A 17,002-nucleotide genomic window follows, 5' to 3' on the forward strand; every position below is an offset into this window, starting at 1 on the left:
CTCAAGATACCATAACCATTAATCAGAAACACAATAACCTGTCAATCTCTTCAATAAACTCTCTTCAGCTCGATAAATAAATCTCCCAACACATTGCCAAGAATGATTTGAACCAATAGGAATGTCCCAGTAATTTAATATTTGACCCAAACTATAGTTTTAATAAAGTTGTCTTTAATCAAAATGCTCAATTCCTCATGCCAAAACAAAATAGCTGATTCAATAAAATCGTCTCCATCATCATTGGATTATCAAACATGCCAACATCAATGTCTACATTAATTATTATAAAGATATAGCAACTCACGGCATTAATAATATTTCCCTGTCAGAGGTCTCCATGTCAAGCGATTTTATTCTACAATCTATACTGTTAATCCAACTAAGCAATCTAGATGATCACTCCAAGTCCATTTAGAGCAGGTCTTTCATTGCTGAAAATGGATTCTTAGACACATTCCGAGAAGAATTGATCTGAGAAAATCCTCAAATCAATGTTGAAGTTAAAAAAATATTCATTTCATGCCCTTCACCACTCTCGAGAACAATAATATTATATTATTTTCAGTTGGAAACAGTTCCCACACACAATTACAGTGACTTTAGTTAAGTTTAAAGTCCCTTTAGTTAAGTTTAAAGTCACTTTAGTTAATTATATTAAACATTACCTTTGAATTTATCTTTTAGGTAATAATATTAAATAATTATCTTTAATCTCTTTTTGCACTATTTTAGCTTCAAAAATTAAACTAAATTTTAATTTACAATGTTGTCGAAAGCAGGACATTACAGAGAGGTCGGTGCCTCGTATTAAAGAGTTTGGTGTCTCTTACTGAATTGGTGCTCACTTGTGGGGATTGGTTTCTGCAATATGTTGGTGCCTACAAATAAGGGGATTTGTGTCTCCTATGGGTTGGTACCTACGAAGTTTGTAAAGAGTTATATAGCAATATTTTGTTGTGGTTTTCTCCCGCAATGGTTTCCCCATAAATCATGTGTTCATCTTGTGTTCCTCATTGCTAGATCTTGTATGTGTGTTATTGCTATGAATAATATATGGTAAATTAAGTTTTGAAAAATAAAATATTCTAATTAACCCCCCGCCCCCCCTTCCTCCTAGTATAAATGAGTGCTCTTCAATTTGTATTAGAGTGAGTTCCTTTGGAGATTGCTTAATTGCTAGAAGGAAAATCCTAAGAGCACTATGACAAGGAGAAGAGGACATGGGGTAAAAGGAAATACCAAGCAGAGAATTTATCGACAAGCTCCAAATGCAAGTGATGGAGAGACAAATGGAACTCACATGGCAATAGAAACAAAAATGATATCTTGGAAAATGAACAAAAAGAAGAAAAAAAGGTAGACAAGTAATAGATGGAGTTACAAGTTGAAGAATATGATGAAGATGAAGATGTGAATCTTAAAGAAGAACTCCATTATGCCTATAGAGAGATCAAGAAACTTTAAAAAAAAAAAATTGAAACTTGAGCTATGACTTCAAGAGGGCAATGAATTTAATGTAGAATTAGTACGAAGTCTTGATAAATACAAAAAGGTGACCATTGATCTTAAAGTACAAAATGAAGAAGGTTAAAGGATTGAAAATAGGTGAGAACCCATTTGAAGGTGAAGAAAGAAAATTATGAAAGATTAGAATCCGAGATTGTTTCATTGAAAAAGGAACTAGAAAAGACATCCTCCAAATTGAACAAGAGCCTCAAGTTCAACAAGGGTACCGAGATTTTAATTGATATATTAAATGAACAAAGGTCACCATACAATCATGCAAGGCTTTGTTAAAATGAAAATCAAATGGCCAATCAAGAAGACTCCAAAAAAGCACCAAAGAAGTCAAATAAAGAAAAACCAAAGAGTTATGTTGAAACCCTAAAAGGCTCTATTAAAAGTGAAAGTAGCAAGGAGGAAAGTCATGCTCCAGAAAAATCAAGCACTCCTCCAAAAGACAACAAGGACTGATTCAAAAAGTTCTTCCCTCCAAGGCAAGCACACATGAAAAAGTTCCAAAGTTTCTTTTATGGTTCTTGCATCTTGTGTAATCATTTTGGCCATAAAGAAAGATATTGTAGAACACGTGCAAGAAAGTTTGGTTGGAATATAAGTCTTTATGGCTTCTCAAGTAAGAATTACAATTCATTTACTTCTTTAGTGGATTATTATTTAATATATTATAAAAGCAACAACCTCAGTCATATTGCCTGATTCTATAGAAGTGGTTTTGTGAAACCACCTAGACAAAATAAGAAAATGGATGCTCTTTCTAAACAAAACAAAGAACCTACCAAAATATGGAAAAGAAAGCAAGAGCCAAAGACATGATGGAAAGAGAGGAGAGACACCAAAGAAGAACGGAGATAACAAAATCAAGGTTAGAGCGCACCATTTTGGGTACTACTAATTGTGTCAATGTGCGTCTTGTCGTAAAAAGCGGGAAAGACAATAGAAGGAAGGAGCAGACCCTAGAGAAGATGAGTTTGTTACTGAAAGGAACCGGAAGGCTATCAAGCAGCTTTGAAAAGATCATAAACATTTTGAACCTAAAAGATTGCCAACAAAGGAAGTTGTAGCATATTGGCTTCTACTCTACCGAAACTTTTTAACGATCCTAAACAAAAATTGGATCTAGTTAATATAACAATTAAGTTAGATGACAGGTTTAAAGAGTTCCTACAAATCTGGATAAGTTCCTATTTGTGAATGATGAATATTTGGAAAGGGCAATTAATACGAGTAAATTAAAAGAGGGGGAAAATAAAAGGAAGAAGTTAATTTAGAATTAGGCAAAGAGGTTAGGCCATTAACTAATCAAATATCATTTACAAGGGACAAAGAGATGTTACGAGGAGTCATAGCCCCTAGACAAGGACCCATCCCCGTTGAAGTCTAAAAGTAGGGAGTTGTTTTAGAAGAATTACCAAAGCAAACTGATGAGAAGACAGAAGAGAAGCAAGAGCAAAGAGAAGAGAGAAAAGAGCAAGATACCCCTTGGAGTGAGATATTAGGGGAAGAATATTTTGATATTAAAGTTGAGAGAGATAAGTGCAGAGAAACAAAGCCCCAAAATAGCATTAAAAAGGAAACTAAGCATACTACATGCAAACTGAAAAAGAAATCAAAACAAAAGCCCAAGACAACACAACATCAAAATAGGACAAAGCTCAAAGCCTTAAACATCATGGAGACAACAATTTAGATTCTAGCTTTTGGAACAAATACCATTGAGGCTTTGGAACACGTATTCCTTTTAGAGACAATCTAGGAAAGATTGGGAAAATACGCAGATCGAGATAGATTATTGGATTTTGTTGGATCAATAAGAAAAGAGGAGCTTGAATGGTATATGAAACATTATCCTCATCATGCAGCCACATGGAATGAAGTGAAGACTGAATTTTTGGCTAATTTTGCCTCTAGAAATTCCAACTGAAAGTGTAAGCTGAATGACAAACCTAGTACAAGGAGAAACTAAATCAATAAAGAGTTATGATATAAGGTTCAAAGAGGTATCCAAAAAACTAGAGGAGCCCCTAACAAAGAAGTAGAAGATAGAATGGTTCATTTCCAGGCAGTGTTCCATGGGGACGCATTTCCCCACCCCCCCCCCCGCAAAATGCTTAGTTGTCATCCCCTCACCGTCCCCTTGTTGTCCCCAAACTTAGGCCCTTAGTCACCTCATCCCCAAAACCCGTCTCCATGTCCCCACGTCCCCCCATCAAGAAACTCCGCAGAACTATGTTTCTGGATTGCATAAAGACATTAGAGTGGGATTGGAAGGAAGAATCTTTAGTAAATACGCTGACCTAATTACCATGGCATATCAAATTGAAGCACAACCATGTAGAAGACTGGAGAACGACAAAACTACTAAGGCACTTGAAGATCTACAACTGAAAGTGAAGAAATTGGTGATACAACAGGAGATTAGGGCCAATGAACCTAAAAATCCTAAGAAGATTTGGTGCACATACTACAACAAAGAAGGGTATGTCCAGAATGAATTCCCTAAGGATCGAGGGGAGAAAACACTAGCTATAGTCAAATCAGTAAAACCTAATTCTATGTACTGTGCAATTTGCCAAGAATGGGGCATTCATTTGACAGAAGATTGTCAAAATAGCATACCTCCAATCCAAAATGGAGGAAACCAGGGACATCAAGGAAATCAATGCAACCACAATCATAACTATAGTGGATACGAGAAGAGTTATGCCAGATATAAAACATCACTAATTTATTTTTTTGGAGAGGAGTTGGAGGTGTAGCCAAAATATCTTGACTTGGATTGTATAGTATCCTACACTTCCAACTCCTCTTCAATATAATGGCTAATTTATTTTATTGGAGAGGAGTTGGAAGTGTAGGATACTTTACAATCCATGGTGGTTAGCGGGAGTGGAAAAAGTGAGCTCAATCAAAGACAAACGGAAGAAAGTGAGAGACACTCGGTAGTCCAATATCAGGTAAGAATATTTATATTTTATTAAATATGTTTCTAGTATTTTTCTATTATCTTTTTTATATTTTGTGTTTAATTTAAAATTTAAAGGTCTAATATTGTTTATTTCTTATAATTTTTTATGTGTTAATTGTATATATATTTTCTCTGTCATATCATCTATTGTGGAGGTAATCAAGTATGTCAATAAAGACTCTCCTAGCCTAGATTTATGAGACTTTTGATAGCATGCTTGATCAAATGAGGCAAGCAATTTGTGACAGGGATCCTAAATTACAATTTTATGAAAATTATATTAGGCCTATTATTACAACAAAGTAGAACACAATGAACACTCGTCTTCATATGGCTGTATATGCCCTTAATCCCAAATGGTATGCACCTACCCCTGGCTGAATTATCCTTTTAAGGATGACGAAGTAAAGGAGGGGTCTATAATGGCCCTTCGTAAAATGTATAACGTTGAGGAGGCAAGCATACTTCAGGAGCAGTGGTTTCAATTTTTCAATATTTAGGGTAGTACATTCAACAAACTAGATACTGGGACAAATAGGCTCACTGTTGCATAAAAATACCACATTAAATGGTGGAAATTAAATGGAAAAGACACATCAAAGTTCAAGGGAATAATTAGTTAATTAAGTTGGATAGTGATGTTTATTTCCAAAAGGCAACTTATGTTGTAATTGTTTAAGGATGGTCAGTATTATAAATTGAAATTTAAAAGGGGACAATAAAAGTGATTTAATATAGGATCCAAAAGAAATATTAAATTGAAAAATTATAAAAAACCAATTTTAAAAGGAGATGAATAATATTTTATTATTTTGTAAGTGCATAGAAAAGGGGAATTTGATGAGAGAAAAGGTCATTTTATCAAACCCCAGCTTATTGTTCATCTTTTCTGCCCTATGATGAAAACCCTTCACCAAGAAAACGTTGTGGGGACAACAGTTGTCCTACCCACATGAGGAGATTCATCCAAAGTTCGCCAAGGTGCTGAATGTGTGAAGTTGAGAATTTTGGCTGTGTTTCAACATCCAATTTGAGTTAAAGTTTGAGGTCTTCATCACAAATCTGAACGAAATATTTGGAGGAGTTTGTTTGCTGGCAGCCCATTCTCATTCTGAATGAACAATTTTAGACTTTGTCATAGAACTGACTACAGGCCATACAAGCATTTAGGAGGGTGTGAGGTTATGTGAGGAGGAATCACTGCATTAGGAAGGCTTTTAAGAACCATACAGTCCAGCCACTCCACCATTTAAGCAGAAACATTCCCTTTTGTATGTGGTGCAGCCTATTATGGGAAGACTTTTGGGTCATACTGCTGCAGCTTGAAGGCTGTACAGCTAGGCAAGCAGTTTATGATATTTTACAAAGTTTCAGTTTGAGTTTTACTGAATATCAGTCAGTTTCAGCATCATATCAGTCCCAGCATTGTCCAGTTTGCATCATACATCTTTACGTGAGCAAATTCCACTTAATAGAATTAGTATTATTTTTGTAATATCATTAAAGGGACTATACAGTTAGTTATATATAGATGCATTCCCAAAATATTGCTCCTGTATTTCTATTGATTTGATGAATATAAAGTTAGTCCATGCATTGTTATTTCTATTATCATTTTGTCAAACATTTGCAAAAATACAAAAAAAAATTGATTTAGAATATTTCACCATCCAATACCTCCTACCTAATCAAATATCAAGATTGGCACATAATCATATAGGCATGTTAAAGATGTGATCCCCCCATTTTAATGTAAGCTAGAGTTTTAAGGCTCAGAACAAAGGTCATATTGTAAAGCTTCGTTCTCTCTAAATTCCTTAACAAACCATGAAAATATAATAATTTAAAAGTTTGGAGAAACTACTTTGAAAAGCAACACCTCGAATTTAGATGTGAAGAAATCCTTGATACAAGACAAGGTACTAAAAATTGCCGCTTCTTAAAGTCCAAAAAAACGTAAGTTGTAGTGGAAATATCGCACTCAATAGTATGCATAAAATTATAAATAAACACTATTGCAAGTGGATCTTGAGTATACTTTGTATCCAGAATAAATTTTCACCTTAATCAAGCACTCGAGTACAAACCTAATAATTCTTCAATGCAACACTCTTTTTCTTCAAAATAGATTTTAAACCCACTTCAATATATCAGCATGCCCATACACAATGGGCACACTGCATCAATTGAATGAGGATGGCAGCATTTGCATGCCATATATTTGATCACCACTTACACTTGCGAAACCTTGGTGCTAGAAAGTAATCTTCATCCAAAAGAGATGATATAAAGTTTGAACCCATATCAGAATAGCTCAATACATTGTCAGAATAGCTCAATACATTACATCAAAAATTATGTTTTGTTTAGGTACACAACACAAAAGTGAATTAATTTTAAGGCAATTGCATCAGAAAGCATTGAATGTGCAGGATTAGAGAAGCAATTGATTTGTATGTTCACATGTAAAAGAAATGCATAAACTCCACAAGCCAAACCCTTGAGAATGCCCAAAATAGACTTGTTCATGAACTTTCGGATATCATTAAGCATAAATATTTCCAGGCATTTATTGAAAAATAAAATACTGAACCAACCAAAGGTTCTGAAAACATAATATCACATATGAATACTAATTCCGCCAGTTTAAAGTTAGAAAAATCTATAGAAAATTTATGAAGACGAGCATTGTCCTGCAACTGTAAGAGTAATTAATGACATATGCACTTAAGCAAAGGTTTTCTTCTGACTATAGGATCATCTCTGTTGATAAAGACTAAAGACATTAAAGATGGCAACTTCAACTTTTTGAATGGGAGCACTTTTTGGTGTTTGATGGTAAAGTTTGTTATAAAGTTACGTTACCCCAAGTTTCTGGGACAGGAACAGTAGGGGACAGGGAACTTATTTCAAGGATGGCGAATTTATTGCCAATTTTGGGGATGGCTAGGGGGTGGCAAAGGAGACCACCATATAAAAATAGGGCAATTTAAAATATTCATATGAAAACATGGATAAAGCATGCACATATACATTATAGAACCTTGACATATAAGAACTAGCAGAATTCTTATGCCAAATATGTGTTAAATTGGGAGTCAAAATCAAATTTCTTATGGAATTCATTGTCAAAATTCACTGTCAATATACAGAATTTATAGGGGCATCCCCTGTCCCTGGGATGGGGATGCCTGTAAAAAACCCAGGGTAACGTAGTTATAAAGTAGTGAAGGCAATTTGGGTTGCCCATACCATTCTTGAGGTAGAGTCATCTATGTGTATTTTTTGATGAAGGTGTAAAGAGCAAAGTAGCAAACTTAAAGAAACTGATCATGGAATTGGTTTTCATGGAAGACATGTCATGACGATAAACCTTTTCCTAACAGATCTATGACATTAAAATCATTAGTCACTTTAGGTGTGCATTTAAGGATTGTCTTTGTACAATATTGTCATTCTAGGTTAGATAGACGGATTTGATAATAATCTTAATAACAAGATTATTAAGGCTAAAGATTCAAATAGAAAATTTATAATCCCAAACTGCTACAAATATGCATATGAATACATTCAAACAACTAGTGCACATACACCAATCTGTTTTACGAGGATAACCTTAAAGAAAATTGCATAAATCTGTACTTGAAAGATTTTGATTTGCACAATTGATATCATTGGTGAAAGTGATAATACCTGGAAACTTATGCCTGCAGTCCCACTCCACTTTGGTCTAAGGGGCCGACCATAATCCACACTCGCCATTGCTTTGCCTATTTTTATACCACCATGCAATGAACCTGGTGGTTTGGGGCCATGAATAGAACTTCCAAGGGTGCTTAAATTCTGTTGCATGAATGAGCACTTGATAAGTCAATCATCTTGACTGCTCAACCAAGGTATGCAGGAAATGCTAACAAATTTAGACAGATATCATCACCTGAAAAGTGATTAATCTAGATGTCCGTTTATCATCTCCCTTTATCCATGGATCACTGTAGCTCAATTTGTATAGGGAATCCATTTGACTCTTCTCCAATAAAAGATTCAACTTTTGGTTGCACCCAAAGAGATTTCTACGTGAATAAGTGAAGCTGGAATGTACATTAATTGAAAATCAATACTAACACAGTTTTGGAGAAATGCAAAATAAATTGGCTTTAGCATTTGAAGTCCATCACTAGAGTCCCGAAGCTACAAGTTGTCAGAAACCAAACACCACTGACAGTTCATACATTCATAATATTTTCTTTTAAATCCCAAGTTAAACACACTGGGTTTGGATTCCAATTTCTTCCACCAAAAGAGATAATCAGAAGGGAAAAAATCCACTTCTGGTGGACGTAATGATAAATGATTATATCAGAAAGGAGAATGAATGCTAGTATATGAGCATTCATCCAATCTCAAAGTCCAGTTCCTACAGTCACGAGAACATATTTCTGAAAATTGATACAATTTCTGCAGAATGCAAGTATCAAACACATATTCCTATCATAAAAATATGTAATAAGCAATTCAATTTATTCAAGTTATCAGGTACAAAATGCAAAAAACATATCGTATCAAAATTTGGAAACCTAAAGCCTGTAAAAAATTTATGAGAATTCAAGAAAGCAAAACATTTTGCAGAAACTTCACAAGTTCACTCATGTCAGTTGCCTGCCAGCAAACATGACTCGACCAATTGTGAACGCCACTCAAAGTGCATATTCAATAAACATTTAACACACTTAAGGATGTTCAGTCTACTGACTAAAATAAATAAATAAAATGCACACAACGATAGAAATGTGATCATACTTATGGACAAAGAGGAACAGCTACCACTTGTGAAACAAACAGGATGAGAGGAATTGGAGAAACACCAAAGTCCAAAACACATCTATAAAGTTACAGTTAAATATAAGCACATATCAGAAAATTGAAATATTTAGAAATGAAATTACTTATAAAATTTAACAATTCATGCACCATCGAAAGATTTTGAAGGAAAAAAGAAGTCCAATTTTTAAATGGAACCATAGATGGGCTACTCGGCGAGTAGTTAAAAACTCACTAGTTTTTTGGCTTGGCAAGTAAATTCACCATTTACTCACCAAGTTTTTACCAAAAACTCGGCAAGTCTGCCAAAATCTTGGCCGCGCAGAAACAAAAGGCAGCAACATTAAAAAAAGTATTCATTTCATCATTTTGTGTCTTCTAATTTGTTGCTAAGAGGAAAAACACCCTTCAAGCATTTCCAACCTGATTTCTATCAATTTTAGTCAATTACAAGCCGATTTGAAGTGCTTTTCAAAGCAAAATCAGATTCCCAAGTAGGTTTTCTGAAAAAAAATTCTTATGTTTTTTCAAAACATTTAATTTTCTTTTTTGTTACATCTAGGTTAATAGAAAATCAACAATGGCCTTTTCTAAGTAGTCTAAATTGATTTAGAGTCATATGAACAAGATTTAACACCATTTTTTGACAATTTTTATTGATTTTTTCATTGTTTTTTCAAGAATCTCTAGTTTTTCAATAAAATTCAAACCCTAACAGTCTTTTTAATTTTTTTAACTTTCAGTGATGTCTAAAATTATTTAAACTAATTTAGTTAGTTTGCTAAATTTTTTAACTAAGATATGAACTTTGTGTTTTCACTTTGTATGTGTAGGTTAACCATTAATTTATAATGGCAAATACGGTTGGTTCAGCTTCATGGTCTACCCCATCAGTAGATGCATGCCCATTTGGATATGTAGGCACTCGTCCTAAAGGTGCTAGAGATCGGGCTTGGAAGTATGCCTTTGAAGTACCAAAACCCGGGTTGGTAATATGCATTAAATGTGAAAGAGTACTTCATGGAGGCATAAACAGCCCCAAATACCACCTTGCCGGCATCAATAAGCATCAAGGATGAAAAAATCGGGAAAAAATCGTGTAAATCGCGATTTCTCCCAGTCAAAATTGCAAACAATTTAATCGCAGAAAAAATCGAGAAAGATTTTTTGGAAAAAATCGCACCAATTTTAACCAAAAAAATCGTTGAAAATTGCGATTTAAACAACGGTAGATCGGCAGCTTAAATTTTTTTGGAAAAGTGTGAAAAAAAAACCCTAAATTTTATCACTAAAACCCTTCGACCATCAACGAACCTATAAAAAACTGTTAAAGTTCGTCGAAATTCGCCTTGAAATTCTTAGGAATGCAGGCGATTTTTTCTTTTTAAATAAGCTTAAAAGAATTTCGTTGTTGGGTGAGCAGTCGATAGCAACTATCGGGAGGAATGCAAGCCATGGGGAGGATGTCACATTTTTTTTAATCGTTGTTTGGGCTCAATAAAAAAATGATTCATATGTTACTCTAAAAAATATCTACATGATATTAAATATATTATATATTTCATATAATATAATTGTAATTAATTGTTTTACTTTTATTCTTATGCTATGAACATTTAATAAATTAAAATTTAAATATTTAGATTTTTAATATATAAAATTAAATTAAACAAATGTAATAATATTTATGTTGAGAATTTTGTGGATATATGATATAATATGATATGTATTTGACTCAAAACTATGATTTATACATGATGGATACCAATAATAATAAATATGTTAATATGTTTTATAAATTTAGTGTATGTGTGTGTTTTTAAGAATATTTTAAGAAATTATATATTTTCAAATGTTCGATAAATTTGCCAATTTTTTCCCGATGTTTTACCGAGTCCCCATTTTTTTTAAATTTTGGGCCAAAAGATTTACTGTCGAGTAGAAGTTTATCATCTTTGGTAAGCATGATGCTAGGATATGTCGTGGGACCATAGAAGAAATGAAATGAGAAATGAATGCCATACTTGCAGTTGGGAAGAAGAAAAGTTACAAACGGAGAGGGCAAAACTAGCCATGACAGCATCCATAGCTGAATCTCAAAGTGCTTCAATTGACCTTGAAGAAGAAGAAGAAGAAGCACTTCGGGGCATAATGGGCTCTTTTCGTGGCCCACGTATCTGGAAACCCAGCACCACTTCAGCTACTTCTAGTAGAGCACCTGTTGCATTACCGTCAGTGTCAACCACAGACTATAGGTGATTATTTTGTGCCCAGGAATACAGTTGGAGCACAACGAACATTAGAGGCAACTTAGTGGAACAAGGAGGTGCATGAGAAAATAGACATTGCATGTGTCGATTTTTGGTACTTCAACAACATCCCATTCAATGTGACAGACAATCCTTATTGGCTTAATTTGGTTACAGCATTGACAAATTCTAGAAAAGGATACAAGACCCCTTCTCACAAGGACTTCAATGGGAGGTTAGTAGCTTAGTCCACTTGTTTTCATTTTTAAATGTTTTTCTTGTTTTTTTAATCAAAATTGTGTACTAAGACCTAATTTCACTTTGTACTTGTAGGTTGCTCACAAATGCATTTGATAGGGCAAGAGAAGTGGTGGAAGACCAAAGAAAAGAATGGAAAAAATATGGCTGCACTATTCTTTCCAATGGATGGACAAATGACAAAAACCACACCATAATTAATTTTTTGGTTGCTTCCAAGAACAATGCGGTGTTCTTGAAATCGGTGGGTGCCCCAACAAGGTGAAAAATGTTAAAACTTTGGCTCTGATGTTGGAGCAAATTGTCATGGAGGTGGGAGTTGACAATGTGGTGCAAATAATAATGGATAATGTAGCAGCATATGTGGCAGCAAGTAAAATCATCCAAGAGAGACACCACACTCTTTTTTGGACACCTTGTGCAACACATGTCCTTGACCTTTTGGAGGACATAGGAAAACTCGATTGGGTGACACCAGTTGTGGAAGATGCAAGGAGGATCACAAAATACATCTACAATCACCCGTGTGTTCTTCACTTGATAGGAGAACACACCCAAGGAAAAGAGTTGGTAAGAGCGGGTGTCACAAAGCTTGCAACGATTTTCTTAGCCTTGCAAAGCATTCTTGGTGCATTGACTACTTTGAAACAAATGTTTGTGAGTCAAGCATGGTTAGACTCACCTTATTCAAAGAATAAGGAGAGGGTGTTGCATCCATAGTCTTCGACAACCTATTTGCACAAAGAGCTGCAAAGATTGTGAAGGTAACTTCAAAACATGAATATTTAATTATTCTTGATTCAAGTCTCTCAATATTAATTTGTAACATTAATGATTCATCTTTTTGTATTTTGTATTTTGTATTTTTCAATTGTAGGAGTCGAAGCCCTTGGTTAGAGTTCTCGGCTTGGTAGATGGAGATCAAACCCCAATGGGGTATGTTTATGAGGCCATGGATAGGGCCAAGGAGTCTATCAAAAATTACTACACGGGGGATAGACTCAAATTTGATCCCATCTGGAAAATTCCTCAACCCTCGTTTTAAGTTCGAGGATTCTTATTTCAATCCCAATGGAGAGGTCATGGAGGGCCTCACTACATGCATTCAAAGAATGATACCTGAGGTTGAGGTGAGAGACCTTGTTGTGGCCAAACTCCAAAATTACAAGGAAGCAAGGGGTAAGCTATTCTCTTTAGAGCTGGTGAAGAGAGGAAGAACCATTCAAATCCCAAGTATAATATTTGGAGTCTTTCACATGTATCTTACAAGCTACAAATTTCAAATTTACAAGTTTACAAGTTACAACTATTGATAATTTGATAAAAATATGTTTTCCCTTTTCTTTCTAAATCTTCAATATTTTATTTTGCAGATGCTTGGTGGCAAAGTTGGGGTGGAAATGCCCCAAATCTCAAAATAATTGCCCTTCGAATCTTATATCGGCCTTGTAGTTCATCCAATTATGACGCAATTGGAGCTTGTTCAAGGCCATCCACACAAAGAAGAGCAAGTTAGCTCAAAAACACCTCAATGAACTTGTCTTTGTGCAATATAATCTTCGGTTGCGCATAAGGAAGGTAGAGGAAACACAAGTTGGTCTAATTGATTTGGATGATATAGATCCTTATAGTGATTGGACATCGCAGGAGCAGCCCCCATTGTTTATCGAGGATGACATCTATGATTTGGAAAGGCTAGCTATGGAGGAGGGGGCTGGATTTGGATGCACAGAGGATGAAATTGAGTAGTATAAGGATGATGAGTCATTGCCAATGGCAGGAGCAGCTAGAGACGAAGCTACAACAAGGATGGAAGTCGAGCCACAACCAATCGTACTAAGCGAGTAGGCACAGCCACAGCAGACTCTTAGGACTAGACGCTCTAGTTCTACCTCTCCCCTAGTTTTTACTAGAGTTAGGAAGAGGAAGATAATTATATTGATGTATTTACTTTTAGAGTACAAAAACTATTTACTATTTTGCTTCGAGCCATCAGCATTCCTCATGAGGATGCAATTTTGTACCCAATTTGCACTTAAATCAATTAAATATATCTTAACTCAGCTGGTTCCTTTTGTGTACTCATTAATTGACTCATTGGATGCATCTCATTGAATTTTACAAAACAAATGCATTTCTAATTAACTTTAAGCAATTTTTTAAGTTCCTGAGCTTTTTGCCGAGTTTTCACCAAAAAAAAATTTGGGGCCTTGGCGAGTTTTTGTTTTTGGCATGTTTTCCAACTGTGAATGGAAGATCCTGCCCAATCTTTTATGAACCCTAAAGCAGATAGAGGGGCAATGTTGAATCTAGCATTAAGACTGGTGAATGCAAAGGATGTGGAGGCTTTAAGTGAAGGGTGGGCATTTTTAGAAAATGCTCTACAAGATATGGTTCACTCTCTAGTGAGGTGACGGGCTAACAGATATTATGACGCCCTCAAAAACCGTTTTGTTTGAATCTAAAGCTCTGGGTGGGGCACAGGATGCTTATCGACAGAGCAAAGGGAAAGCTATACTTTACAAGCAGGAGAATACTAGTAACAAAGCAGTTGCTATGTGGAAGAACAACCCTCTGGAAAGCAAACAAAATGCATTGTTAACTATCTCTTCAGTTGAGACTCCACCAGTGCTCATGTTAGGCAAGAAGGTGTTATATGAGGAAGATAAATTCCTCAAATGAGGCCTCATTAATAAGTTCAACTCCCTCTAGCCAAGTTAAGTAAATCTAAATGAATGGGTCACTAAAACATGGAGTGCGGTCAGTTAAAAATCAGTAGAAATATAGCCTTGTGCACAATGATTCTTTGTTTTGCTATGTGAATCTAAAAAGAACAAAGACTATAATTTTCTTAAAGGTACATGGCATTGTAATAAACATGTCTTGTTGCTACATGGCATTGTGATAAACATGTCTTATTGCTAAACAATAAGTTCCCTGACTTCAATCTTATGTCAAAAGCATTTTTTGTTATGTCAGTATGGGTACACCTCCCTAATCTTCGTCTTCAATGCTTAGGCAAAAGAATCAGGTATTGGAGCTTATATTCCTGATTCTATTTTAGATGATATAAATGAGTCAAATCCTCTTTGCACTTGTCTTTAGATGGAGAAACGGATGAGAAGGATGAAATGGATGAAAAAAAATTCAAGAAAGGAATTGGTAGTTGATTACTTTCTTAGAGATTTTCTCAATATCATTTTTGTTGAGTTTTTTTTATATTCCAGAATAAATATTTCAAATGTTATTTTTTATTAACGAGGCCAGAATATGAATAGATAGTAGTAATATTGACTATGATTGTGCTATCGATAATTCCTTAATATTATAAAGAAAAAATCAGCATTAATCTGAGATGCTAGGATGGAGAGATGCATGGATGTGGGTACAAGGTTTTGGAAATGGCAAAATTTTGGGGATGGTAGGGGATAGAGGGGGCTGAATATTTAAATAACTTAAATGAACTAAAAGTAGCAGTAATTTTAACAAGTAAATATTTGCAATGACAAATCCTCTCCTTTTTATGTTTTTAAGGGGTTTTAGCTCTTTTCCTTTTAGAGCTTTTATGAAGCAAATGAAGCAGGTTGTCTCTTCCTGATAAGGGGATGTCTCCTCCAAGTACAAAAATCCTTGGTACGTCCAAGATATCAAGGAATATCACCCAAATGCTCAATATTTGATGTTGTGGAACAGTGGACAAAGTACCATTTCTATTTTCAACCGATTATGAGTGCACAAAACTCTCAAAATCCTGTCATGTAAAAAGTAATAGGTCAAGGTATGGAGGGCGTACCAAAAAGTATTACCAAAGTTACTTGAAAACATGAAGCAACACCAAATATTTGAAACATACATATCAAAATGCACCAACAAAGAGGTGTAGAAAACAAATATTTGTTTCAATATTACAATGTGTGAACAAGTTGTGTAGGCACCTAAAATTTTCCTATTTAATTAAATAAATATTTAATTTATTTAATTATTTTATCCTAAGTCTTCGATTAATTAAATAAATCTTTATTTATTTAATTAATTCACCTAGCCTCTTCTAAGCTCTTTCCTCATTTAAATAAATATTTTTATTTTTTAAATTATCTTTTCTTAAATTAAATAAATATTTTATTTATTTAATTCGTCTCACTTCTTCTATTAATTACATAAATCTTTATTTATTTAATTAATTCATTAGCTTTTTTCTCTTCATGACACATGTCATTTATCTCTTAATGCGACTATCAAGCTTTCTTGCGATCAAGCGACTTCACAACCACAATTCGTTCTTTGTTGAGCTCTTGTGCACATACAAATTTGAGAGCAAATATATCAAACAAGATCAATGGAGATTGAAACCCTACTTGACATGTGAATGGTATTACTGTTCAATTTGTTGATTTGCATGTTCTTAGGTATCTTCCTTGGTGTATGGCGAATGTTTTATTGTAGGACTAGGATTGTAGGTGGTTGGATCTTTGTGGTTTTGCAATAGTTTGTCATCATCATTTTTTACCTCACACAAGTTGCACAAAAATAGAGATTTATTGTAGATCACCCTAACTAAGAAAACATATTAACAATGGCATTACAAGGGTCACTAGAACCCAAAATAATAAAACTGCACAACAATAAAATAGCATTGGTCAAAGAACCTATTAGCAAAAGCCAACAAAAATTACTTAATGGTAACACATGGTCATTCTACATATGGTTTTACTATAAGTCATTTACTTTACCTCACAGGGATGCCATTGAGCATATCTGAATATGCAACATAATTTGCACAATCTCTCGAATCAAATAGGGAACTAACTAGCATATCTTGAGCTTGAAAACATGTTTCTAGAAGCAGCTATTAAACTACAATACCACGCTTCCTAGTCCAAAGTCACATTGTCTAATATGGCGATTATGTCGTAGCTTATGTCTTTGCTTCCTTTAGTTTAAGATCACATTCTTTGAGCATTACAAGACTTGTCAAGACTCACCCAGACTCTTGAGACTTCTTTGAGCATTGAAGACTTGTTTTTAGAGACTTGGTAAGGTTGAAATGAGGCCCTAGGTCTTTGACTTAGGTACCTAATGAGTCTTGATTGACAGACTTGGCCAAGTCTCTAAAAACTAAGAAAAAAAAAAGCATAAAATTTTGAAAATGCTTAAATGTAAAAGCATGAAAGCCAAACATTTTTTC

General features: G+C 34.6%; 1 protein-coding gene across 1 annotated transcript in view; it reads right to left on the reverse strand.

Annotated features, from left to right (window-relative positions):
- LOC131077380 (outer envelope protein 80, chloroplastic) overlaps positions 1-17,002 on the reverse strand; it is a 209,407-nt gene that overhangs the window by 91,595 nt on the left and 100,810 nt on the right. Inside the window, exons 9-10 of the mRNA XM_058014871.2 lie at positions 8,427-8,580; positions 8,183-8,332 (exon numbers count right to left, since the gene is read on the reverse strand). Of these exons, the coding sequence (XP_057870854.2) occupies positions 8,183-8,332; positions 8,427-8,580 (304 nt within the window). The remainder of the gene's footprint in view (positions 1-8,182; positions 8,333-8,426; positions 8,581-17,002) is intronic.

The sequence above is a fragment of the Cryptomeria japonica genome, chromosome 4 (genome assembly GCF_030272615.1).
Source record: "Cryptomeria japonica chromosome 4, Sugi_1.0, whole genome shotgun sequence".
NCBI classification, from domain to species: Eukaryota; Viridiplantae; Streptophyta; class Pinopsida; order Cupressales; family Cupressaceae; genus Cryptomeria; species Cryptomeria japonica.